This window comes from Onychostruthus taczanowskii, unplaced genomic scaffold (assembly GCF_017590055.1).
Source record: "Onychostruthus taczanowskii isolate IOZ18803 unplaced genomic scaffold, ASM1759005v1 scaffold36, whole genome shotgun sequence".
Lineage (NCBI taxonomy): Eukaryota > Metazoa > Chordata > Aves > Passeriformes > Passeridae > Onychostruthus > Onychostruthus taczanowskii.
In genome coordinates, this window is record NW_024501015.1 from 7,577,465 (window position 1) to 7,605,440 (window position 27,976).

At 40.8% G+C, this 27,976-nt stretch overlaps 1 protein-coding gene across 4 annotated transcripts in view; it reads left to right on the forward strand.

The window, feature by feature from the left end:
- Positions 1 to 27,976, forward strand: part of LRRC3B (leucine rich repeat containing 3B) — a 60,886-nt gene that overhangs the window by 22,556 nt on the left and 10,354 nt on the right. For 2 of the 4 annotated variants that reach the window (XM_041411552.1, XM_041411553.1), the window contains exon 2: positions 20,762 to 22,380. In XM_041411552.1, the coding sequence (XP_041267486.1) occupies positions 20,927 to 21,706 (780 nt within the window). In that variant the 5' untranslated portion in view covers positions 20,762 to 20,926 and the 3' untranslated portion in view covers positions 21,707 to 22,380. The remainder of the gene's footprint in view (positions 1 to 20,761; positions 22,381 to 27,976) is intronic. The other 2 variants (XM_041411550.1, XM_041411551.1) reach the window with 1 other exon arrangement.

Genomic DNA, 27,976 nt, shown 5'->3' on the forward strand with positions numbered 1-27,976 from the left:
CCCCAAGGCAGGAACTGCATGATCCCATAGGTTCTTTGCTTATGTATGGAGGTTATCCTCATGGATGACTCCCTCTACGGCTTTGGAAAAAGTCTGGTCAAGCAGAGGTGCCCCCCTTCTTAACTCCAGCTTATCTGGACCTGTAGAAGTATTGGGCAGAGGTGGTATGCCTTGCTTCTGCACTATCTTCTGGTGCTTGAACTTTCCTTCGGAGCTTGGACTCCTGGGGGCTCTGGGAGTTCTGGGTTAAGCAAATAGCATGATAGAGTGTTTGAATGATGCCAGGAGATGAAAACAGCCGAGCTGGATCTGCTGGAAGATAGCAAGAGAAAGCCACACAGAATCCCTGAGCGAATGCAATGGCAGATACAAAGCACACCCGAGGGCTCTTTGTTTGGCAAACTGAGGACCAACATAAAAAAAGCCTTTTTTCCTTTTAAGGCTACCAATCCCAACAGGAAGCTTCAGGGGAAACCTTGTTGGCTTGTTCCTGCAGAGTTGGGGTTTTTTCTCTTGGCAAATGTCATATCCCTGTAGAGGGTTGTGAATTGGCCTCAGATGTTCTAAGAGAGTATTGTAAATGAAGGATGGAAAAATGTATTTCCTATTACAATCCATTTGACTGACATCTTAAAATTAATAACAAAAATTGGTATTTTAGAAAGCTTGTTCAGTCGGCTTGTTTCATTTTGAAGCTTTCTAGCTAGACTTTGAGGATTATCTTCTGTAATTTGCATATAGAAAACAGAATGAAAGTTTCCCCTTCTTTTATTGCCAGCTTGAGTGTCATTTTGGTGCTCAAAAGCATTTAAAAAAAAGGCTCAAACTTCTTTTTTCTCTCTGTTTGTTTGGTTTCTTTAAGAGCAGTGTTTTTAAAACAGCTTGTATGAGAGTAGGCACCCAAGTTGGTATTAGATGCATTGAATTCAGTTAATCACTTAATTGGTCCATTAGGTTCTTAGGAATTTATTTACCTAAATAAATTGACTGTGTGTGACTTTTTGTCATTTAAAAAACTTCTCCTTTCAAGAGTTTACAGATAAGTTTATGCATATTTACCGGGGATATTGTCGTGCTATCAGTTCAGTAATTCAATTTGTTGACTTCAGTTACAACAATGAATAAACATTTCCAGTTTTGGTCCTTTGCTTTTGGATGCTGGTGTGAGTTAAAAAAGAATACTATTTTGATTTAGAGTCACAGAGCAACACAGTAATTGTGTCTCTTCAATGTTAGTTGGCTAATATAACCATTTCTCAGGAAGCACTGTTCTTGTGGAAAGGAACATCATTTCAATTAATGCTTTACACCATGTTCCTTTCAAATAGGATTTTTAAAAGAGAACATCTGTAATTGGATCTGCTTACTTACTGTAGTCTTAGTGGAAACTATACTCAGTGGTAAGATATTTAATAAAATCTGAGTGATAGAAAACACCTACAGCCAAATTCTGGTTTGGGTTATGTGTGTATAACTAACTCCCTGTTGAAAGTGAAGAACCCCATGAAATCTCTTCTTCACAGACTACACAGGTTGTACAGTTATGTGTAACATAAAGAGGAAATAAACATGTGCATCTGTAGGATTTAAGCATTATGCTGCAAAGCCTAGAATTACATCTGTCTTAAGTTTTTCTGCTTTTGAGTATTTTCTTCTTGAACTGTAGTTCTTTCAGCCGTTCTGTTTGACTTGATTGGAAGTAATCATGGAATGGCTGAGGCTGAAAAGAATCTCTGGAGATTGCTTAGTCCACTGCCATGCTCAAGCATGTTGCTCAGAGCTATGTCCACCAGGCTTGGATGCAGATGCCACAACCTCTCTTGGTAACCTGTTCCAGGTGTGACCACCGAGGGAAAAAAGTAATTTTCTTACTTTCACATGGAGTTCCCTGTACTTCAAGTTGTGCCCATTGAATCCTGTCCTTTTGCTGGGCACAAATGGGAAGAGTGTCTTCATTATTGTGTCCCATCTGTTGTTTATATATACCGACGAGACCTGCCCTGAGCCTTCTCCAAACTGAACGGTCCTTGGAATCTCAGCCTCTCATATATCAGATCTTCCAGTTCTTTTATCACCTTTGTGGCCTTTGCTGACTTGTTTCAGTCCATGTTTTGCACATACCAGGAAGCCCAGGAGTAACCCTGCTCTGTGCAGGTGTCTCACTGGGGCTGAGTGGAGGGGGCGGAGCACCCTTAAACCTGCTGGTGATGCTCTTTCTGTTGCATCCCATGATGCTGTTATCCACCTTTCTGTGAGGGCACACATTTTGTGTCTGTTGGGACCCTGGTGTTGCTCTCTGTAGGCCTGCTTTCCAGTTGATCAGGCCCCAGCATGTAGTGATGCATGGAGTTAACCATACCCAGGTGCAGAACTTGGAATTCACCTTTGTTGAGCTTCGTGAGGTTCCTGCCAGCATGTTCTCCAGCCAGTCCAGGTCCTTCTGGATGGCAGCACAGCCACCTGGTGCATCAGCTGCTCCTCTGTGGTTTCTTTTATCAGCCAACTTGCTGGAGATTCTATCCCACCCTGCAGGTTGGTTATGAAAATGTTAAATGATGTTGGTCCCAGTGCTGACCCCTGGAGTACTCCACTAGTGATGGGCCTCTAGCTGGACTTCGTGCTGCTGTGCACAGCCTTCTGAGCCAAGCAGTTCAGCCAGTGTTCTCTCCACCTCACCGTTTACTTATTTAGTCTGCACTTCATCAGTATGTCAATGAGGATGTTACGGGAGACAGCATCAAAAGCTCTGCTGAAGTCAAGATAAATAACATCCACTTCTCTCTCATCTCAGCAGGCATCTCATTGCAGAAAACTATCAGGCTGGTCAGGTGTGATTTCTGCCTTCATAAATCTATGCTGACTATTCCCAGTCATTTAATTTTACTCCATATGTTAAGGTAATTGTTCCTAGATTTATTTGCTGATCATCTCCCCAGGGTTGGAGGTGAAACTAACCTGCCTGTAGTTTATGGGATCCTCTTTCTTGAAAATAGGTCATGCAGGCCTCAAGAAATTCCTCTGATCCCTATGATCTTTGAAAGATAGTTTAAAATAGCCTCCTGTAAACTTCAGACAGCTCCTCAGCACCCATGGATGCATCCTTCCTGGATTCTTGGGCTTGTGTATGTCCAGTGTGGTTAAATGTCACTTCACTGGATCCTTCTCTGCTGACAACAAGCCTTTATGGCTCCAGGTTTTCTCACTGGTTGCAGGGGCCTGGGGTTTCTGAGCATAGAATATTGAAGGAAGAAGTTCCTTTTAAATTGACAGCCTTTTTCCTGATAGTCTGTCTTTCCAGATATCAGAGATTCACTTAATGTGCTTTAGCCATAACCAGTCCTGTGCAGAGTGCGAGTATTAAAAAAAAATTAGAGTCTGTTGATAGAACTGTATTTAAATTATGCTATTAATGTCTTTCCATGATTACACTAAAAAAGAATTCTGCACAAAGCAGTATAAATCTACCAAAAAGGTGTGCGTTTTTTCTGTGTGCTTCTTTCCTGTGTTGGCTTGGCTGTGTGCTGACTGTGCAGAGATGTGTAACAGGAGTGACTACAGACAGTGCAGTGATTTCAGAGATGGTTTTGATGTGTCAGAACAGCAAGGGGAGTTAGTCTGCAGTCACATTCATGTTGCCATCGAGAGCTGTCGTCCATGCCTGAGCAAGGTTGTTTTAAGCTTGCAGGGGTGTAACAGTCCCAATCTACAAGTGTTTATGTGCAGTTGTCAAATGGGGAGAAAGAAGCAAGAAAAATAAGCGAAGCTTTTGTTTCCAGCTCAGCAGGAACCTGACAGCTCCTGAGCTCAGCAGGACCAGAAACTGCTGCTTCTTGGGTGGGGCCATCAGCCTGAGGCAGAAGGCTCCTGCCTTCTTCTGAGCTCCAAGTCTGGACTAAGTTAGCAGTCTGGGTTAATGGGTGCAAAGCACAGATCATCCCTTTGCTGCTGAGCATGTGCCACTGATGGGGAGCATAGGTTGGTGAGCCCTGCCCTCCAGAGAGACATGGGGCATCTGCACTGAATGGAGTGAGAACTGAGGAGCCACTCGTCCTCAGCAGTGCTCGTGTACCTTTCCAGCATGGCTCCACCAGATTTAAGTCCATCATAACTTTTTTAAAGCCTTTCCCTTTCTTAGATTCCAGAAACAGCCAGTGACTTTCAGAGGGGTTGACGGCACTTAGGACTCAGCCTAGCAGCACGTGAAGATCTGCCAGGGTTGCTCCTCCTCCTGGATGGAAGCAAGAATGGCTGTGCATGGGAACTGTGGCACTGCCTCAAAATTAGTGGGAAGCTGCAAGTGTTGCAGTAATTATTCCCCAGAGTAGCTGTACCAACTTCTGGGCTGCTTTCTGCTGGCACTGCTACACAAAAAATGTTGTTTATTTTCCTCAGCATATCTGCTCCTGTCATCACATCTTGTGAAATCAGAATTGCAATGTGTGTGTCTGCTCATGATGGACCGTTCATAACATAGCCCACATCAAGTGTCTCGTCTGAAAACACATTGCATGACCTCACCACAACCACCTGAGCTTCTGCTTCAGACCATTGCTTAGCTCCTGAGTGTGAGCCCAGCCCAGCAGCATTCAGTGAGGCCACCTTATTCACCTGTTCATAAAGAGCTGCAACCTTTACTGCACCAAAGAAGCACCTTCTCTTTGTTTTGAAGAGAGCTAACTGAAAGCTCCAGAAGGAGGAACTGATAAAGGAAAAGTACCATATTTTTAGAAAGACAGAAAAATGCCAGTGTGGTTTAAATTTTGTATTTTGGTTGAAGTTTTTCATGTTGAAAAATGTTTTTAATTTTTCCAAGTTTTTCAAAATTCATATTTAATAAAGAAAACATGTATGTTCCAATAACACTAAAATATCCATTAAAATTTTAGTAGCAGTATTGATATGGACACTATGAAAAATGCAGGAGTAATAAGAAACTACTTAAATGAAAGAATGCCACTGTATAGGAAAAAATATTAAATTACTTTTTTTCCTCTTCATTAAACTTCAGGCTGTTTCCTGTTTTAATGAGTAAAGGTAGGGTGTAGCATTTTGCCTGGGAAATACTTGGATAACTTTAAATAAAATATGTACTAACATGTTATAAATAGAGTCTTTTTTTTCCTCTCATTTTACTACTAAAATTTATTCTAAGAGAAGACTAGTTATTTATTTTGTTATTAATAAATGATTGCCTTACTAAGGCAGATGTTAAAGTCATTGATGAAGAACTAATCATTCATTCTTAATGGAGCTTTTTGTACAGCCATGAAAATCACTTCATAATATGAAATGATGATGTGGTGGGTTAGTATTGTAGATGAACTTGTAAGACACCTCCTGGACTGGTGGCTGACTTGCCCACTCCTCTCTGTTTGCAGAGGTCTTTGCCAAAGTGCATTTTTGTGTGCAACTTTGAAGAATTCTGGAGGGGTTATTTGCAAAATGACAGCTTTTTGGTGGAAAGAGAAAGGAGAGGTTGAATATCTTAATCAAAAGAGAAGCAGACCCATCATAGTAGCTTTTCGGGGCTGTTGAGGCTCGTACCCCAAGGAGCCACGGGCTTGCCAGCCTGCAGTGTCCTTGCTCGCCATGGTGCAGCCATGAGGTGGCTGGTAGCGCACACTGATGCCGTAGCTGTGGGTGTCTCCCTTTCCTGTTCTGGAGACACTTTGAGCGCAGAGCACCGTGAGAGCCCTGGTGGTGCAATAACATGTGGCTACTGCCACTGTGAACACCCTACTGCTGCTCACATATCATGGATCAGTGTGAAAACGGGTTGACAGTGCTATGTTGACTGAGGTCTAGCACTGGGCTGCTCCTCAGGCTAGCAAAGATTCTAAATGTAGGATTGCAAGGATGGGCTCTCCTTGTAGCTGGAAGAGATGGAAGATTTGTCATTTTCAGAAAGCATTCTTTTGGGGTGCATTCAAACTGTCCTTGGACCAGAACGAGTGACACTGAAAGGTGCAGTGCACCACTGCATTACAGAAGCTTAATCTGTTTTGTTGTGCTTGAGCTAGTCTGTTATCCACACTGTCCAGTGAGGAAGGGCGGGATGGAACTGGAGGATGCCTTTGCCAGACTGAAAGCGAGAAGGGAAGCAGTCAGGAGTGCAGGAGTGCTCAGATCTGAACCAGCTTATGAAGATGGCTGCATGTTGCTGCAGCACTGTAGCCCTGCATCTATGGCAACTAAGGAAAGGGGCATGAGTAGGATAATGTTTCCCATGATGGGAAGCACAAGGAAGAAGATTTGAAAATGCTGCTCTCAAGTGATACAGTTTGGTTTACTTGTTGTTGTGATGTTCCTCATAGTACATAACCTGGGACTCAATAACAATGTTGTTTAGGCCATTTGGACTTTGTATGTCCTGGACTTTTGACTTGTATTCAAATGTGGGAATTGAAAGCATAAGAGGTAAAGTTGCCTTAGAAAAAAAGGAAGACAGTTAACAGGGTGCTTTCATTATTGACTGTCATTGTGAAGATGTGTAAATATGGGGAAAACTGGTTTTTTTCACTATACCAGTGCATCTCTCCCTATTGTGTTAGTCAATAGAATGCTGCTGCTGCTGGGCTGTTGCATGGTTTGTCATGTAGCTCCCAGAAAGATGGTATAATTTATAGAACTTGTTAAGGCTTGGCAGTTTCACTGGGCTCCAGGTTGTAAGGAGCCCAGCTCCAGGTTGTAATTCACCCATGGGCTTGTGAGCCAGTGTGGTCTCTCATGTGAAACCCCCACATCTGGCTTCCTCCCTTCATGGTGCGTGTGCAGGCCTGAGATTAACTTCTGGTTCTCTTTATTCTTCGCTCTTCTGCGAGCTTGTCTGTCAGCCTTAAACTCTCCTGTAGGTACCGCCATTCTTCTAGCCTCTGCCTTTTTGTCCGTGAATTAGTAGTTCTCTCAGTGAGACAAAAACTTTTCTTTGTAGTTGGGCCATCTCTGTAAGAGTCTCTGAATCATAATGTTTGCTTCTGACAGAGAAAAAAAAGTGGGTGAGTTGCTTTGAACTCACATGCTTTTATTTGGGCCAAATAAAAGAGCAAACCAAAGAAACAAACAAAAAAAGAGGCAAGTGACAAATAAACAGATGAAAATGTCTTAATTTCAAAAGAATATCCATTATTTATTTGCTTTGCCATTATATTTCATTACTTCTCTATTACTTTTGGGTTTTTTTCTTTTAAAGAAATTGTTTTAGGAGAGGAAATAGAAGTCTCTGGGCTCAACTCAACCAGTGCCCAGACCATTTTGGGAAAGTGTGACACAAGGGACCCTTACTGGCAGATAAAGCCACCATCATAGTTATGCTGAACACACCTCACTGAGAGTAGCTGTTGCTTCAGGAACTTGAGGAGAAGCAGGCAAGAAGGAAGGTGTGTGTGCCATGTGCCAGGCACAGATTCCCTTGGCTTTGATTTGACTTTTATATATCTTAGCAGAAATGAGTGGGTTAGTGACTGGGCAGGGATCACAGGTGACACACTGGGGCTTGGCATACCAAGGAAAACCTGAGGCCACTTGGATTCCTGTACTGAGTGAAAAAATTCAGCTTTATGGCTCTCCTGGAGTCTGACTGAAATAAGACTGGTAGTAAACAACTTATGTGCTAATAGCAGGGTGCCTTAGCGTGCAGGTGGTTTGCAACAGAAGTGAGTGCCTTTAAGCATTGTTTTATGGTGTTGTGCGTTTCAGACTGAAAAATGGCCACAAGCTCTATTACTTTGATATTAACACTTTCTCATTACTCTCTCCCTCCCTGCTCCTGCAAACTGCTGCATTCATCCATTACAGTGACTCTTCTTTCCCCTTCACCTGGCGTATTGCCCAGTGTGGGGGCGTGGGCAGCAGAGGGACAGCTGAGGACATCATGGACCTCATCTGTTGCCGAGGGAAGCCAAAGCCCAGGCTGCCTCAGATAACCTGTTGAGGTAACTTGCAGAGCCTCAATGATGACAGCATCCCTCCTGCTATTTCTGCTGCTTTCCGGTGACCTGCAAGGAGCTGAACCTCTTATGAGACCTTTTCCCATTAGGTTTTTCCATCCTCCCTCCTGCTCCTTGATGGCAGGGGCTTCTCAGTGCAGATGTTGTTATCCATCCTTTCCCAACTCTTGCAATCATATTTTCACTGCACTTGCCACTGAGGGCTGTGTGCCAGGATGTTTTAGAATTGGGAAACAAGCAGCCATGATTCACAGGATCAAATTTGCCCTGCTTTCTCCTGCAATGTGGAGAAATGGTGTTAAAAAGTTTTTTTTTATAAATCCTATTCTTATATTCTCTTTCCCATTCCAAGTGTGTCAAGTTAAGCTTATCTCAGTGCCAGTACCAACAGTAACCAGAGTTAAATTAGCCTTCCTGTTAGCTCTGTTTGGGTTTCACTTTTCAACAAGCCTTAGTAAAATAAATTGTGCCCCACATCTTTAAATTTCATTATCATGACCTAACTTAATTTGCTATAAATTATTTCTACCTGAGCTTCTTCAGCTGTGAACTTGCAGCCTCAAGTGTCTTGCTTATTGGATCATTGCCCAGCTAATCAAGATTTTTTTTTTCCTTCACAACTCCTGCTTTTTGTATCAGCTAGGTCTGCCAAAGTCAACTTGGCTGTATAACCTCAGAGGGGACACACATTCTTGTCTTTAAAGAGGAGCTGATACATTCTTGTCTTTAAAATAAGGGTTTTATTGAACCAAGTTTCAGTCTGTTCCTGTTGTACTCTAGTGCTGCTGATAAAGACCTGTTTTCCTTTAGTGAAAATGTGACCTCAAGGGTTTGTTCTCTTCTTGGAGATAACCATTGCAATACTTCTTTTTGGCTCTTCCTTCCTTTTGTTTTCTCCTTGGGAAAAGCTACTGACTGGAAGATCTCTGCACAGTCAGTGTCAAGCAGCTGTGCCTTGTTTTTGGTTTTTGCACAGCTAGGTTCCATGTCTGATAAAGGCTGGTGCTTATTTCCACTGAGAAAAGCAGATTTTTATTTCTTTAGAGCTGTTCCTTTCATTTAGCAGTTGGTGATAACTTTTAGTGCAGTGAAGGCTTGCCTGCCCCTCACCAAGCTGATGAGCTGCGAACAGGCTGAAGTTTTTTGCTGAGTAAGGGTCAGAGAATTCTTAAAGGATTTCAGCCTGCAGCCTCAAGTTGTAATAACTACTTGCTATCATCATATGGCCTCAGAAGAGAAACTTAATACAGCAAGTTTTTTATGACTTTGGAAAAGTACTACTACATGGTTAAAAAAACCAAAAATTACCTGACTTCCTGGGAAGCCTTGGGGATTTTCTAGAGCACTTATTTCAAAATGAAAACATGCTGATTTCTGCTTAGATGTAACACATGTAATTTGAACAGTCCCTTAATGGCAGCTGAGGGCCTGATGTAACTCACCAGCAGATTAAAAAATAGCCAGTTTGTTTAACTTTCATTTGGAGAAAGTGGTAACGTTGAGCTCTTGATGATGAACAGTAGAACATTATCTTTCAGTATAGCCTGTCTTTTGAAAACAGATGCTCTTGCTTGGTGTCTGGATCCTGGTGGAGCAGATATATCTGCCAGAGTAGTTTAACTCTTACAGTGAGTGTTGATACAGAGTGCTGCAAGAACAGTGGGCACAAAAGGTATTGCCCTGGGCACACAGAAGTCGTCTCAGTTCAGACATGCTTCAGTCTGACCTAAATTTTTGGGCTCAATATGAGGTTTACTGGTAAAACGACACGTCATGTGGTAGGCAGGGGGTCAGATTAGATGATCTAATAGCTCCATCTGGCCTTAAATACTTAATTAGGGAAATGCTGCCAGCACAAGATGGCATTGAAGTTTTACACTGCTACGTTTTTCTTTCTTGGGAGCTCCTCACCTGAAGCAGGGCTGCAGAAATTGTACTTGGGCTAGTTTTTTCCACAGCTTCTAATGGTAGTAGCTGCCAGCAGAGCTAAAAGTGGGTCCTGATGGGAACCTAGTAATCTTGTTTCCATGGAAGTACAAAATCCCTGTGTTTGACTATTCTAGATTACCACATGTTGAGCTTTTAGAGTTATAATGATACCTAAACATAGAAGGAAAATCTATTATTAGAACTGGAAAAAAAAAAAGAGATAAGTTTCTCTGGCAAGCTAATGAAAAAGAAATTACAGTTATTTGAAGCTACTCATGGATTGAAATACTGGAAGTGGGGATGTGATTTTTGGGTGGTTTGATGGGTGGGTGGTTTGATACAGTAGGTTATGATACTTTTGCTTGACACCTTTGGTGCAGAAATGGAAGTGTGATGTTGTAGATGTGCTCTTGGCTCTCTCAGCTGTGCAAATGGCCGTGTGCAGGTGTAATAACCATTGGCACAGCAAAACCAGCATCACTGATCAGCCAGTTTCTTTGGCAAGGTCAAATGGCTTGCAGCTAACTCAGTGTGTCACTTGATTGTAGAAGGTCATTTGAATGTCTTTTAAAGTTGCTTAATCGCTTATTGATCGCATAATTACTCCATACTTGCTGTTTCTTTTACTATTTTCTGAATTATATTGATAAGTGACAATTTTAATTTCATTAGGAGAAGCTTGTGGTTTTATGGTGTTGAGCGTTCACTTTTAGGTTTAGAGCTTTTAATTGGAACTTGATTGGTTTCTTTTATATGCTGGTACACATTTTATTTTTCTTGCATTTTTTCTAAATGAGTTACTCTACTTCTGCATGCTTCTTTAAGGTCCTGTTAATATACAGGTAGCATATTTCAAAGCACAAGGAGCTGAATTAATAACTGCTGCGGTACTATATTTTAACTGCTATCCCCTTTTGCTAATTTATCTTGTGAGATTTTGTCTCCCTTTAAGATTTTTTCAGAGTAATTGCGCTGGAAGTATATTCTTTTTCTTGCTAGTCTCATGTTGTGTACTATTATTTAGGTTGCTTCATTTTAGCAATAGCTTCTGCTGGCTTCTTTTCTTTCAAATTCTTTGTGCCATGAGTTATTGCTCTGTGTTCGTGTCTCTGGGAAGTTGTGCAGGAAGAGAAGCAGCCTCAACTTTCTGGGTTTTAACACAGCAGGGTACTCTGGACCCAGTAAAAGCAAGAGCTTGTGAAAGTGGGTGCTGAACTCTCACTGTGGCTCTTCCTCTGCTCACATCTGTATTTTGTGTTGAGCTATCTAACCCAAGAAATTGTTCCATCTGTGGTGGCCACTGTAGTTCCTGGGAACCTGCTCCGTGACAGAGGGTCAGCTGGAAAAAGCCACTTTCAGCCATTCTCTCCTTTGTTCTCCTTCTCCCTGTCTTTCTTTGGAGTCGGCAGCACCTCTCGTGCAGCATTCCCTGGTGCCCAGGTGTCTGCTGCCAGCAGCTGTCCTGCTGCTGCTTTGGGCAGCTGGGGGCAGCTTTGCAGAGCCACCAGAGTGTTCCTTGCTGAACAGTCCCCTTGGGTTAGCACACTCATTTCTGCCTTGCTGACTTTATTATCAGCACAGCCTCCCCAGCCTAATTACAACCCTTGTCTTCTACTAAGTTGCAGGAGCATTTGGATGAACCTCAAATGAGCCTAAAGATCACAGTACACAGAACCAAATAAACACCCTTAAAAGTGGAAGAAGGGTCTCTAGGTGGTCTGAATCTTGCTTATCTTTGCAATAGCCTTAAAGGCTAATAGTTCCTTAAAGGCCTGCCAGTTTCTGGTAACACAGTTTTGTTAGCAGGGGTTAGATTTCCACTTTGCAAAAATAGAATGAGATCTTCAACTGGGCAAGGACACCATCTGCAGTCACCAGCTGTAGTTATCAAGATTAAATTGCAAGACTTGCCACTGATTATGCTGGTAATCATTGAGGTAATCAGTGTAATTATCTTGAGATCAAGACAAGATTTTCTCTGATCTGATAGATTCTGTCTAATTAAGTTGAAGGAGCAACCATCATTAGCTACTGGAAAGAGTATGGCTCCAACTGGGCACTTGTCTGTTTCACTTTGATCATGTTATTTTATAATATGGGAGAAAAAATAAATAGGCAAATATTGTGAAATTGGCATCTTATGATGAAAGCATTTTCCATTAGGTTGTATCAGATTTCTTGAAAACCTACAGCATTCCTTATTCATGAAAGACTCTTAGGTATTCTCCTCGTAACCAGACTTTAGAAAAGACTTCAGTCTGGATCTCCTTACCCAAGGAAGATGAAGTATTTCCACTTCAGGTTATTTTAAGCTTTCAGAGTATATTTTTTTTCTACTATAGATCATGTGGAGGATTGACTCAGCTGCAACTGGAAAGGATTTTCTTGCCAAATAGAATGGTTGTTGATGTTTTCGCAGAAAATGTGACTGAGACTTGGTAGAATATAGTCCCAAACTCTGATGCACACTAATAATCTAGAAAAAAGTGATAAGGCCTTGGAGAGCCCTTCACAAGCAGTCATTTGTGTGTGTTGGAGCATTTTCCTTTAGCATCTGTAATGCAGTTCTTCATGTTCTTATATAGTGGTAAAAAAATCTTTTTGCAGTTGTGTTCGCTGAGCAGTAACTGGCATATCTTGAGCCTTTGTTCATTTTTTCTATAGGTTGTCAAGACAATTTCTTCCAAATATAGTGGAAGAAATATAAATTATGTTGAAGATTATCATGTATATTACATCTTGTATCTTTCATTTTTAACTTTATGTTGACACTATATATGCTCTGTAAGTGTATGTAGCATTTTGCTTTCTTTTTCAAATGGCACAGGTGTGTTTATATTTCCCATCAGGGTATATTGCTTAGGGAAGGGACAGGAGCTGTCTGTAGTCTACATCAGGTGAAGAGGATGCAGAAGATAACAAGGAAAAGTAGGCAGCGCTGAATACCTTCCGAAAAGCAGGTGATTCAATCTTTGGTAAGGCTCAAAAGAATGAGGTCTAACAGCATCCCCAGCAGCTGCTTCTTTAATTTCCAGCAAGTTACCAAATTTCATTCCAAGAAATGTGTTGCTGCAGAAAACTTACAAGAGCATAGGAGATGATTGGTAATATTTTTTCTGTCATCAATCTGTTATATCTGCTAAGTTTCACACAATTATTTATCAGCTGAGAGTTGCGAAATAATTCCTGACTTGATGTGAAAAGGGAAGAAGTCAAATACATTTTTTAACATGAACCCAACCCATCAGTCTTAAAGTGCTGATTCATTTGCCCACACAGTATAATTAAGATGTTAATCTGTAATAAGGAGTGATACATTCAGTGATCTCACAATCAGAAAGTAATTATAGCTTAAAATGTTCATTTGGCTCTCCTCAACCATTTTATTATTCTGTGACAGGTAAGGGAGGGCATTCATAGCTCAGGATCTATAAACCTTTACCTACACACTTTACTTCTACAACTGGAAAAGGTTTGCAGTTATATATAGATGCTTGTACTGGAAGATTTTTGGGAACAAAATGTTGACTGGCATTCTGAGTCCTGTCCTAGGGGAGAATATTTCAGTTTGAGTACATTTGGTGTTTCATTAGATAATGAATCCATTATGTAGTTTAAGTTCAGGCTCACACTGATTAATCATGACATTTCAATTATTCATAGAATCAGTGATCTTTTGCACCCCTTTTTTCCCACCTCATTTGCTGTTGGCTTCTATTAATTTCTCTTTTTACTGCTTTAGGATTTCTCATCTTGCCATATTCTGAAATCCTGAAACTCTTCCACTGCTGGAGACTTCCATCTGGGAATTTAAATGACCTGCAAGCAGGTCATGGCGCCTCTCTGGTTTGGTGCTTCATAACATCTTGACTGCCTACCTTCAAGGTGGCAGAGCTGTGAAGCTGCCAGGCCTCCAGGTTTGAGGAGTGAGAGGGAGAGATGCATGAAAGACACGGGTTGTTCTGGGAATCTAAACCAGGTTCTTGTTTCATCTGCTAAATGGAATTTCCTCCTGTTGTCCTGGAGCCACGGAGAAGGTTGAGTTGCCTGACTTGCTGTCCCTCTGTGCAGCTAGTGAGATTGCCCTTGGCCATGGTGTGCTAACAGCACACAGGTGCCATTGTTTTAAAGGATTGTATTGTTTGTTTGGAGGAATTCACTTGGTACCTATGCAATTTGATGTTTTGTAGTGCACAAACAGCACAGAGGTCAGAAGTGGCCGCTGCATTCCCCTTTGGGTCCTACTGCTCCTGTCCAGCTCTCGAGTATGATCACTTTTCAGCTCAGTACCCACTCAGTCAGTCTGTCACATTGCCATGGTGTAGTTTATCATATATCCATAGGTGTGTAAAAAAACCCCGCAACTTCTTATTTTTACATCAGTCTTGTGGTTTTAAAATTTGTGGGCTGATTCAGCAGATGTTGGTGGAGCCAGGCAGGATTTGATGGAGGTTTTTCCCCAATGTGCACACTCTGCTGGCCTCCAGAGGCTCAGATCTCTCAAACCTGGTGCACAGGACAGCCCAGTGTGCAGCTTACTGGGAGGTCTGTATTTACCAATAGTGTAAGATTTATTAAGGGTAGGAGGTATATAAATAGTTCTTTCTCCAAATATCTTCTCTGTTTTAACTCTTCCTAAATATGCCATTAGCTACTGTTTGGGAGTAGTGGTGGCAAATCTCTTCCTTTGGGTTCAGGTAAAATTGTCCTGTCCTCTAGCAAACTGGACTTTTCAGGCTGGATAATCACCTGTTCATTTTAGTCTATAATCTCCTTCTTATGGCTGTCTTGTCAATACTAATTGCAAGGTAATATTTTTAGAGATAAAATAGTATATGACTTTTTATGACAGTGGGGAAAAAAAGAGGAGTACAAAGTCATAAAACACAGCTCTATGGATGGGGGAGAGTGGGGTGGGGGTGTGTGTGTTTTGTAAGAAGCAGACTGGCATTAACAGGAAGCAGAACTCATGGGAAACAATGTATTAGAAAAGGGGATATTTTCTATTTCAATGGTTAATTTGCTAAACCCAATGTAACACAAAAATATTCAATATGGCAAAGTTAAGACCTGTTTTAATAGAAAATAGAAAACTAGATTTATCAATGAGCATATTTTCTATAAACTAACCTCATCAATGTCTTAAAGGAGGGAAAAAAGTTATAATAATGTCAGGTCTTTCAAAACTATAAAGCATCTCAGTAATTTTCTGGAAGTTAAAATAATTATCTTTTTCAGTGCTCCATTTAATGGATTTTTAGTTATAAAATTTTAATATTTATTCAAAGTGCAAGTTTGCTTTAAAGATGTCTGAAAAAAGAGCCCTGTAGGAGTCTCATTTCCTGGACTTTTCTAATTCTGTATCAAAATTCCGATGCTGGTACGCAGGAAAGTTGTTACTCTGAAGGGCAGGACTTTACTTAGACCGGGCTTGAAAAGTGGAGCTCTTTTTCAGGGATCTCCTGAGGGCTTACTGGGAGTTGAGAGCTTCTTTTGAAGGCAGTAGAGCTGCCTCCAGAAATAGGATCTGTCTCTAGATTAATATATGAGTTGTATGGGCTGTACAAGAGGAGGATGGGAGGCACCCTGATATGTGCAGTGCATCTCTGATGTGGGGGGCCTGCAGTTGTTTGTGGGGATGCCTTCAGTATTAACTGAGAACACAGTGATGTTTGTTGTGGACTCCATGATCCCAAGGAGTGTGGAGCTCTGCAGTGCCATTTGGGATCCATTTTCAAATGAGTGCTTCTCTGGGTACTGTGCCTAAAGTTAGTAGCAAAGTCACTTAAGCTTTACAGCTGTATATCCTTGGAAGCATGGTAAGCCAAGGCAGGTGAATTGTGCATCAGTCCCTATGATCCACGTTCTTAGGAAGCTGGATTGTACATAATTTTTTCCAATCTTTCTGGTGGTTGAAAAGTGACAGACCAGACAGATTGAGTGCAGTTATGATGCAGCCAACAGCTCACCCCCTGTGGTTGAGCCACTGGCTTCCTTTTCCCTGTTCTGATCCTGCCTGCTCGTTTGAGCACATCAGCTACAGTAACAAGAAATTCCTTTCTAATCATGGAGCCTTCAGTAACCTTAAGTACAAACTGTGTGTGCAGTTGCTGAGCATTAGTGGTTAGCTGTGACCCCTTTAACATTGCTGGAGTAACAGATGCAATCTTTTTCATCAGTGGGTCCAGCTTTGAAGAGAGAGCAGAGAGCTGCTGCTTATTCTTCCCATCAGTGTTTGGCAAGCAGGCAAAACAAGTGAGGATGCTGTGTGTGAGTCTGGGGGCTCTTGTGCTTACCTGTACCTGTGTGATCCTGTTCTACAAGACTTAATCTGTGGCCCTTATTCTGTGATTTAGAACAGGAATCTTCCCATAAAAATGGTGTAGTTCGTTTTGGAAACATTTATATTAAATACATTAGGTCATGGTTTTGTCTTTATGTGTGAGATCTTGCTTGCTGAAGAGCTGTCAGGAGAAGGGTAATGGTCTTGGTTTTTCCTCAAAACAAAATGTTTGAGAGTTCACTTGATATTGTCTGAGAATTCAGGTGAAATTCCAAGTAGAATGTTTTCCTACTGGAACAACTTGAACAAAGATATTTTACTGTAACAGGTTATTTTTGTAGTGCTAGAAAGTAATCTTTGAAGGACCCTACTAAAATGTAGATACACAATGCATGGAGAGGCCATCTGCTGAATCAGTAGGGAGTAAATCCCTCTCTTGTATCTCTGAAAAATTTGCAGGAGGAGTGTCATCAACAAGTGGCTCCACTGGTTTCACCAGAGGGCTTAGGGGGTTGTGTGTGTGGGTGTGTTCAACGTGCTGTAGGCAGAATTCCTCTCAAGGCTGGTGGTAGTCTCTGCTTTTGAGTCCCCTGAGAGCAGTGGCTGCCTCTCAAGTGCATGGATTTGGTCTCTGTTCCATTTTCTTTTATGGGGGCAAGGGGGTGTGTGAGTACCTGGGTGATGACCAGAGCTGCCATGTGGACTCTGAAAGTCTCAACACTGCAGTAGAAACCCCTTCCCCTAGTCAGACATCTTTAACTAAACATATATGATGGATCGTCTTTTTATTCATCTCTTGTTGTCTTAGTATTGCCCTAAACAACAAAACATCTCAGCCTGTGTCATTTTCTGGCTGTTCTGTCTGATGGTTATAGGATTTTCTATCCTCCTCTATGTTCCTTTGAAGATAAACAGGATAAATTAATATTTCAGGCAGTCTTGTCCTGGACTTTCTGTGTGACTTTCTTGAGTCTGAGGAGCCCTTTTCCATGTTGGTAGTTGGAGGCACTTATGCTTCCTCACATCACTAGTTTCTTGTGGGGAGAAGTTATTATTCAGTTAGATAATTTAGTAGTGTTGCGTTCAGGAGCTAAGATACAGTCTCTGCACCTTGTTTGCAGTAAAGACAAACACTTGCAAGTACTGACACCCGAAGCTCAGTAGAAATCTCACCATGTATTAAAAGCAATGTGCTTTCCCTGAGGCTTTCAGGATTTGTACATTTTCCTACATTGTTGGATGTAGGCACTGAGTGAATGGTCTTGGGGGAACTCGAGAAGAGGAAGCCTTGGAAACCTGTTTAAATTGCAAGACTGTAAAGAACTCCTCTGTGCAATCTTTTGTCTGTAGTATTGTTCCCTTGCAATATTTGACTTGGTGTTAGGTATTCAATGTTTGTGCTTGTATTTTAGAAATGTGCACAAAAAGCCTTTTTATACCACACTGCTACAAGTGCTCCTGGTATTGCTGTCATTTCCCTGTGCCTTCGTTCACTTTTTAATTTCTTTTTTTTTTCTTTATTTGCAGATTTATAATTAATTCACATATTTATTTTAATTCTGTGTCCTTCATTCCTTTGTCTGTAATCATTACTGTTTCTTCTGGTATATCTCTATTATGGTTGTTCCAACTTTGACACCTTTATTTATTGTGTTCCAAGCAAGAGGAAATTAGATATAGCTCAAGAAGCCACAGATCTTCCACTGGCATTAGAAATGTGTGAATCCTAGTTTTCTTTTCTTGCAGTCACTAGGAGTAAAGAAGGTTCTTGCTCTAAGTTTATTGCTGAAACCTAAACCTCAGGTATCCCTTCGATGGTATATTCTGAAGCAAACAAAGCTGTTTACCCTGACTGATGCTCAGTCCCATTGTGTTTCTTCTGGTTAATTTACTGGGAATTTGCTGAGCTTTGTTCTTATTCAGACAAGTTTTGTTGAGTAGGTTGTTAATTGCAGGTTTAAACTTGTATTTGCTCTATGTAGCAACTTAAAACATTGTGAGTTCTTTCCTCTCTATATTAATTTACTTAGTTAGGCCTTTAGAAGAGGTACTGCTCCATTAAACACTATCCTGTTTAGTCTGTAATGACTCTACTTCTTCCACTCTAAACACATTGATACATTAATAGTTTCATTTGTCTTCGGTGGGATGAGGATGTTCCACAAAGGGGCTTGGGGCCTCTGATACATGCTCTTTGGTGGTGTAACAGTGCTGTGGTGGACTCAGCAGGGTCTGTGCTATATTTTGAGGCTGACTGGATTTTTTTAGCCTGTATTGAAGCAAATTTGATATTCATTTGTCACACTGATGAGAACAGTATCATTTTCGTGCTTCTATAAAATGAAGCACCCAAGACTACTTCAGGTCCTTGCTCTTTCCCCCCAGTCCCTTCCTGCAGTAGAGCTCCAGTGCCAGTGGTGGGAAGCCACTGTGTACAAGCAGTAGGTGATGAGATGATGCTCCTTCTGTGGTGATGAGCTGGACCACTCATCTGCTCTTTGGGTGCAGCAGCACAGTACAGAGACACATGAACATGAAGGGAAAAGAAAATAGGTGGCTGTTTTTCCAGGGGACAGGCTGTCCTGCCACAACACCCAGGGCTGCTGGAGGGAGCAGCAGGTTGCTAGCTCCAAGTGCCAGGGGGAGCAGCTGCCAGCTCCAGCTTGGCCTCCGAATGGGCTGCACATTTTAGCAAGTACTTAACGCTTTTGGGCAGGCTGGGAAAAAAACAACTTCTGGAGCTTATCTCCTTCGGTAGCAGGTTTCTGTCTGGTCTAAAGAGCAGGCACTGCAGTGACCAAAGAGGCAAAGGGAGAAATGGAAGTGGGAGGGATACACCCACTGCAACAGGGTTCTTTTGTGTAAACCCTGGTTTTTTTTCCACAGAGGTCATGAAGCATTTCATTAACTCAGAAGGTGCTACCTCACCTCTCTTTCCTCAAAGGGAGCTTTTCATGCTCTGCTTAGTTCCCTTCTAAACAGTTTCACATTTCCAGGGTTAACTTCACAATTTCTCATTTCTAGCAATTACATTTCTTTTTAATTTTAGGGTAGAAGTTAATGTGAGCTTTCTGTTTAGGTTCTTGGGAAATCACTGATTTGAGCAATAGATATTTGAACATTAGTGGTGGTGCACCACTCTCTGCAGTAGTTGTAGTGAGAGTATGCTGAGCTTGTGCGAGCATTCCCGAGTCATGGGGTAATCACAAGTAATGTACATGCTGTTAAGATTGGTTTGGGTTGTTTTATTTTTCTTTGCCTGTGGGGTTACTGACATACTGAACCTCAGCAGAAAGGGTTAAATAGAATTTGAGCTATGAGTTTGAAATTATGTTTGACACATCTGATCCATATTACTGCAGTGTGTCAGCAACTGCAGTTGGTATGTCAGTTCTGAAAGTAAAAAAGTGATTGCAATGCAATTTCTTCTTTTTCATGTAAAATCACACATATCCTCCTTGCAGGGATTTTCTTGTTCAGTGGGCTACAGTGTGGATTTAGAAAAAAACATAATTCATTTATATGTAAATACAACCTGAAGGCTACACATATCCAAGCTGCTACAAAGACAGAGAGCATGTACGTGAAAACAAATGGACCTGTTGTTGTTAGAAATTCATAGTTTACCATAATAGGGGTGGTGGGGGCAGGGGGAAGGGTTGTCTTTGAAACCATATAGGTCAGCATTTCAGACTTCTGTATTTGTATTCCAGTTAAAGGAGAAAATGGAAAAGGTTCTGGATGTTTGCTATTTTAAAGTGAACTTGAGGCGGGGAGAAGCAGAAACAGTATTTTTCATATGTCCTATTGGCAAATGACATGCTGTGAAATAAGATATTTTAGTGTTTGGTTTGGCAATAAGTTTCGTGAGTTTTATTTGTTTTGGAGGGTGGGGTATGTGAGTTTTTGGCAATTGTTCCATTTCTTTTTGTTACATGAAAAGAAAATTTTCAAAAAAACTGGAAGTAGAAATTATATCTGTGGTTCTCACCAAAGATACTTGGGAAGTACAAGAAATCCAGCATTCTAAGGCAAAAGAGAAGGAGGGGTGGACAAACAAGGAGATGGCGGGTGATTGTGGTGTCTTGCAGCAGCATTTGCTTTACCTGAGATTTGTTCCTTGATGTAGTAAAAATATTTCCTTGCTGAAGTACTTGGATTTAGACTTAAAATAACATAAATTATTTTGAGATAACTTCACATTAACCACCACAGATTCCTCACTTAACCTGTCACTGTTGCTGGAGATACACGTCTTAGCTCCTATTGATGCATCTTCTACTTCAGCAAGGGAAAATGCAGTTTAGTTTTATAGCTGTTTTAGAAGAGTCTGTGATAAAAGCAAACCAGTTTGTTCTCTAATAAGTATTAAAGACCAAACCCATGAAATTTGTAGTAAGTGTAGTCTATCGTCTTAAAAATGTCCTGGGGATTTATGTACTAAACTCAGATTAATGTTAATAGAAGTTACTTAAGATAATAAATCATTTCTTTAGCATGGCATTTCCCTCTAACATATTTTTATTTCTATTTTTTTTAAATAAAAACAAAGTTAGAATTGGAGTTTGTGGTATAAAGAATCTTTTTTCCTTCTTCTCTGTAGGCATGCTTCTAAGAAGCGTATTGACCATGAGGAAGCCCGTGTGCTAGTAACCAGTTTTTACTAATCCTGACGAAGAAAATGAAGCCACGTTTCAGCTTTGCCGATCCTTTTCCCACCCTGGCGGCTGAATGAGAAATGGTCGTGTGATTATGCTGACAGCCCAGCATGCATTTGGTAGACCTGTGGTTAACTCGTTCCCTCTCCATGTGTCTGCTCTTACAAAGTTTTGTCCTCATGATACTGTGCTTTCATTCTGCCAGTATGTGCCCAAAAGGCTGCCTCTGTTCCCACTCCGGAGGTCTGAATGTCAGCTGTAGCAATGCAAACCTCAAGGAAATACCCAGAGATCTTCCTCCAGAAACAGTCTTACTTTACTTGGACTCCAATCAGATAACATCTATCCCCAACGAAATTTTTAAGGACCTGCACCAATTGAGAGTCCTCAATTTATCAAAAAATGGGATTGAGTTTATCGATGAACATGCCTTTAAAGGGGTGGCAGAAACCTTGCAGACTCTAGATTTGTCCGACAACCGGATTAAAAGCGTGCACAAAAACGCTTTCAACAACCTGAAGGCCAGGGCCAGAATTGCCAACAACCCCTGGCACTGTGACTGCACGCTGCAGCAGGTGCTGCGGAGCATGGCCTCCAACCACGAGACGGCCAACAACGTCATCTGCAAGACCTCTGTGCTGGACGAGCACGCAGGGAGACCCTTCCTCAACGCTGCCAACGACGCCGACCTCTGCAACCTGCCTAAAAAGACTACTGACTACGCCATGCTGGTCACCATGTTTGGCTGGTTCACCATGGTGATCTCCTACGTGGTTTATTACGTCCGACAGAACCAGGAGGATGCAAGGAGGCACCTTGAGTACTTGAAATCCCTGCCAAGCAGGCAAAAGAAACCAGATGAAGCTGATGACATTAGCACTGTGGTATAGTATTCTGAATAAAATGACCGCCTTTGTGGTGGAAACTAGAGTTGGATGACGCTAAAACCAGAGGTTTACTTCTAACGTTCATTGTAAACATTAAGACTTTTGGGGCTTTTTTTTTTTTTCCTGTTTAACTGAATTATGCCACTGTTGAGCTTTCTAACAGAAAGTTTTGTCTGGGTGGTAAACTTCAATTATTTCTCTGGTGGTATCCTAAAGCAAGCAAATTAATATGTAAACATTAGTTTAGACCCATTCCACTATTTAATAACGAAATTTATTTTTTTAATTTAAAAACCAAATAAAAGCTTAAATTTGAACCATGTAAAGCAGAGTAATTTATTGATCAGAAGCATGTCCAGTGCCACAGCACTCTTGGCTTGTTCAGTGCCCATGAGGTAGAAGAGAGGAGCGATGATGAAGTGGGATGTGAGAGGTTCGGGACTGGAGAGTCCCCAAAGGGCACGTCTCACCCGTGGGTGCAAGGTGTGCAGCTGGTGAATAGTGGCCCATTTTGTGGGCTGCCTGCCACGGTGGGAAAGGGGCACAGTGTGGACAGAGCAGAGTGCCCTGACTCTGAGTGTAAGGGACTGATGCTTGCTTAACCTCTCGGAGGGCATTTTGGCAGTGCTGGGGAGGAGGCAACCTCGAGGAGCTGCACCTCAGGACATCAAAGAGAGGTAAGCCAGGGGCATGTGGTGGTTTTCATTTTACACCCACTTTCTGCCTTGCATGAGCTTCAGGCAGGTGACCTCATTACTGAGGAGTACGGCAAGAAGGCAACAGCAGAGTTAGTATGCTGGTCAAACTAGAATTCCATTAGTGATAACTGAAAAAAAAATCTGGTGCGTTTAAGCTGTATATTAAGCAAATGTGACTTCTATTTTTCAGGGAACAACCTTTTAAAAAATTGAAAGAAATAAATGAATATATAGGCTAGGCATATTCTATTGTGTTAGGATATATGTGTGTTTTTTGTATGATTTTGTGGCTAAACGTTTAGGAAAATAGAAAGTCCACATGCAGTTAAACTCAGCCTTGCATATGAAATGGGTATTTTAAATCTCTGCTGTCTTTAAAAACACAGTGTTTTTCTCTTTTCATAGATAAAATTTTCAAAGGGAACAAATCCACAAGAACGTATTCCTCTTGTCCTTTATTACCATAATAAAATGATACTTGTCTCTGGGTCCCTATAGATCCAGTCTAACTGACATTGGAATATGTATTACAGAAGGGTGGATTAAAAAATGTATAAAACACTGCTTTCCAAGAGAAAGTGTTAAAGGTCACCTTAAAAAAAATGTAAAAACCCTCCAGAGTAATCTCTCTGATTAGTTTATCTATTATTTCTGTTACGGTTCTGTTATGAGGGCAGAAGCTTGTTTATCTTTTTTTTTGTTTTCAGAACACTGTTAAAATAATAGCTAAAACTTGTTTTAAATCAAGTGACAGAACAGGAAAAAAATTAAATGGACATAGAGTCAACTTTTTATGTCATCTTTGCACTTTTTTGTCATCTTCATAGGGTGAGTCCTTGTGACCGACTTAGCCATTTGCATACCTCCATGAGCAGTTTTTGGCAAATTAGGAGAATGTTAATGTTTGTAAAGGGCACAGTCTGTCTGTAAAATATCCACTGTCTGATATTTCTGTCCCTGCCACCAGCTCCCTTAAGTAAAAATGTTATTTTCTAAGGAGAGGCTCTTGTTCATGACACATCCTCCTTAGTTAGCATTTCCTGTTTTCCTGTTTCCAAGCTCTGACTATCTACCCAAGCCCCCTAAACTCTGTGTGGCCTCCTGCAGGACCCAAAAGCAGTAGGGTTAAATACACACATGAGTCTGAAGAGAGCAGATAAAATGTTACACTGCAGTGACAATATAACAAACTCTACTGAACAGGACGTGTAGTGTCTCTGTGTAGGCTGAGCAAAATTACTTCCTGATGTAATTCCCCTAATTTCTCTAAAATTTCCTTCAGAGTAAAATTGGTCTCATTTCTGTCACTGTGTTCCCCAAGCAATATTTAGGATAACAGATAATGTGCTACAGTGAGAAAAAGCAGGGGGGACTAGCTAAAAGATGACTCTAAGCTGGAGGTACTAACAGTCAAGAATTTGGTGTTGTTTTTTCACAGCTGAATGCAGGAATTTCTCCACAAAATTTGGACAGAATTATTTAAACAACAGTTAAGAAATCCTGGTCAGTTTTAAAACACTTTTAAAAACACTTGGCAGGTTTTAAAAATTTAATTTCAAGCAACATTTTCAAAAAGAACCACTCTTCCTAAAAGTGACTGAGAAAAATATAAATAAATTATCTTTAGGTTTTCTGGGTGTTTTTTTTTTTCTTTATTAGTTGGTCCATGAGACAGGATCTGGTATAGTTTTACCCCAGCAGAACTTTTGGCTTTCCAGCTTTAAATTCTGACCCAAGCACATGTGAAAAAAGTTGAGCTTTACTCTGTAGAAATGCTTTGGAGGGATGGTTTCAAGAAGATAAGATGCGTGTTTACTTCACACCTTTCTTTCCAAAACTACTGTCTCTAGAAAAGCCTAGGTGCTGCCCTTTGGAGTCAATGGCAAACTTTTAGACTTCTATCAAAGTTAAACCCTTCAAGGAGTTATTTCATTTACAAAACCAGTTTTGCTGAGAAATTAGTAATTTGGTTTATTTTATCTGAGATACCTTAGCATGTAAATGCAGATGAAAGGAAATGGATGTTTCCTTACTCACGGGAGATAGCATATGATAGAAAATATGAACAGATATACATAATACAGTGATTTTTTTTTTCTATTAAGATGCTTCAGGAAAAGTAAAGCTGGGACTTAATAGCTTAAATGTGATTAATTTCTCTACCCTGATTTTCTTACAGAAAACATACATATTTTTGTTTCTAAATGATACAAGATAAAGCATTAGTTTTTTCTTAAAACTAATGGTGATTTTTCTCAGCTAATTTTCTAGTGTTATGCTCTATGGGTAAGATCTGTGGTAGTGCATTTGGTCTGTGTGTATTAAGGCTCAGGCTTTATGTGTTTCTTTTATTCTTAATTTGGTACACTATTAGACATCACTGTTAATGTACATTATATTCTTAAGTCTTTGGTAGCAAGATTTTGCACTGCAATTGCCATAAATTTCAGGGGTTGAGTATGAACAGAAAATGTGGTGATCCGTGTTCTGGTCTTCCCAAGAAAAAAAGAAGAGAATAGAATTTTTATTTACCAAGTAGATGCTGTGCAGAGAATCTACCACATTTGTTTTTCAGCTTGAAAGGGAAAAATCAGAAGCATTAGAAAGCAAAAAAAGGGAAGTAAAAGAAGCAGCTGTAGGGTTAAACACTTGAAGGTGTCATCGAGTCTTGCAATGTGTTTAAATGTGCAGTGGGGTCTTGGAGTGAATCTAAATCAATTTTGAAAAGAGTGTTGCTCTATTTCCACACCTGGAAAAAGAGCTAAACAAGCCAAGCAAGAGTGAATGAGATCTCTTTTAAAAACAGTCTTTAAACTTTAGGAGGGAAATCTAAAGAAGGAAAATATAGGAGAATATAAATTCTGGGCCATATGTAAAGCCATAATATGGGCAAAACAAATGGGAACATTTTTTTCTAAGCAAGTGAGAAACAAGAGTCCAACTAAAGCAGGAGTCAAGAGTTCATCAGCAATTAAGGGAACACTGTGAATAGATAGGGCAGATGTTTTGAAAGAAACTAGGCTAGCATTTGAGAAAGGGGAAAAGTCACCTCTCAGTTACTGGTTAAAAGATAAGAAGCAACAGTATGAAGAAATCTTCTGTTGACTTGAAGGAGAATGGTTACTGAAATTTCTGAGGTGTCCCACAAAAATCAGAATGGGAGCAATGTTGTACAGTGTATTCCTGGAGAAGGGAGTTGATAATGAGCTGATAACATTTGTGGGTTATAAACAGTTATGGAGGGCAGTCCAGCCTACAGCTAACTGTGAAGAAATACAGAAGGTTCTCACATTTCTAAGTTGGCAGATGATGATATAAAGAAGATTGGATTTTGTGTGAATAATTACAAAGTACTGCAGATGGCACATCTGAACATGAGGATATTCTCTAAATTGGCTGTAATCAAATGGAAAAAGCATCTTGGAGGCACAGTGGGAAGCTCTTCAATGACAAACACCAGAAATTATTAGGAGGGAAATAATCAAACAGCATGGTGGAATGGCATGGTAAACCGCTGAATAAAATCTGTGATGAACACACATCTGGAGCATTGCATCTCAGTTTTCCATGTTTTCAAGAAAAATGAACTTACTTCTGAAGTAATGAATATGTAGAGAAAGATAATAAGATAATCAAGGATATGAAGTTGTTTCCGTAGGAGAAGACACTTAACATGCCCAGTCATGGAGGTGAGATGACATTAGAACTCACTGTAATAACTGGAGTAGTAAACAAAAGGGAAATTCAAAAGCACTGATCTCTGTTTCTTGCAACAGAAAACAGCAGTCTGGTTGGACAATATGAGGCAATGGATGCTGGGGTTTTTAAAAACATTTTTGTAGAGAGCATGCATTTAAATGAAGTAAAGGTTACTGTAGAGAAGAAAACATATTCAAAGGTAGGACTCCACAAATGCTTGGAAGTCAAGGTTGTTAGCAGTTAACAATGCTAGCATTATGTAGATACAGGTCTTAACAAGGAAAGTCCCTGGTCATCCTAGGAAGCAGGGATGGTTTCCCTAGGAAAAGCTTACAGGTTTGTGCTTCTCTTACTCTCTGAGACACTGTTGTGGGTGTTTGTTGAGGAGAAGGGAAGGTGGGCTTCATTTGTATGGCACCGATGCTCTCGTATGTCCAGCGGGATGCAAATCAATCTGCCTCTTTGAGAGACAGGAGAGGGTATTTTAGTGGACACAAGGAGATTTTCCATGCATGGGCTGGGAATGAAGTCCAGGAAAATAAAAATCCCATGTATGTGTTGGTGTCTTCTCACTGTGAATTGCAGCACTAACTGCTGGACAAGGTTCGAGCACTCCGTGCCAAGTTGTGCCAAGACTGTGTTAACTAAAGGAGTGACAGCTTTCCACTGGGGATCTGTGGAAAAATTAATTCAAACCTTGCTTGACATATCAAGGCAAATTGGTACTAATCTTACAGCTCACCTGGTGGTCCATCTAGAAAGGAGGGGAATTTCTCTGCAGGTTCTTCATTAAAACAAGATTAAGGACTTGATTTTCACAATGAAATCCCTTCATTGTTGTTTCTTCAAGTGAAAACTGGTGTGATAAATTCTTGAAAGTATAAGTACTTCAACAGTGCCACTTATGACAGAGAAATACCTGGAAGCTTTGGTTTTGTTTTGCTGGAGTCAGTCTGAGGAGTGAAAGTCACCGACGAGCATCAGACACAGGCGTATACATGCCATGCCGTAGCGATATGTGAAGGAGGTGTTTTTTGCATGCCAGTGCATCCATGAGTATGCAGATGTGCATGTGCAGATGTATGGATATACGTCTCTCAAGTTCAGCCATATTTCCCTGTGGTTAGTCGTGTGCATGACTTTGTCAGTTAGCTGTACATACACACAAGCAGATAAAACAGGATCTCCTTTGCATGCTTTCATTTGCCCTGTTTAATCATGAAAAGAGTTGCTTTGTTGTTTCAAAGCCATGATTCATACTGCATTTAAGCCAAGTACACCTCCATCCTCAGCCTTTCACAATGCTCCCTGATCCCAGTACCAGCTACACAGAATGTGGAAGAAAATGAGGCGACACTGGTACAGCTCATCCTCTTTCTGAGATCCTTAGTCACATCCACTGGCTACCATATCGAGCTGTTACAGACCTTTGTGAACAACCTTTTGTTTTCCAGCTGGCTCAGAAAGCCATACAACTTAGAAAGCAAGATATTTAGGTGGATGATGTAATGCCTTCAAGGTCATAAGGAGCTGCCCCGTTTGTGAAAACTGGACAGTGCAAGTGCAACTCATGTTCCTGGATTAGTTCTCCTCTTCTGCACTTGTAAATGAGTAGGTTCTTGGCATTACAAGTGTGTTTGGCTATGTTTTTCTCCTAGGAGATAGTTATAACCCTTGGAGGAAATTCCTTGAGATGGCTGTGGGTCTGAATACAGCTGCTAATTCCAAAAGAAATGCCAGAATGAAAAATTATGTGGTTTTAAGATTTCCCTACTGCAAGGAAACTTGAGAAGCTGTTAAATTTTTGGGAAATCAAACATCTGTGTGATTCTTGATGCTGTTTTGAGGTTTTAAAAGCACATTGTGAGCATCCTGC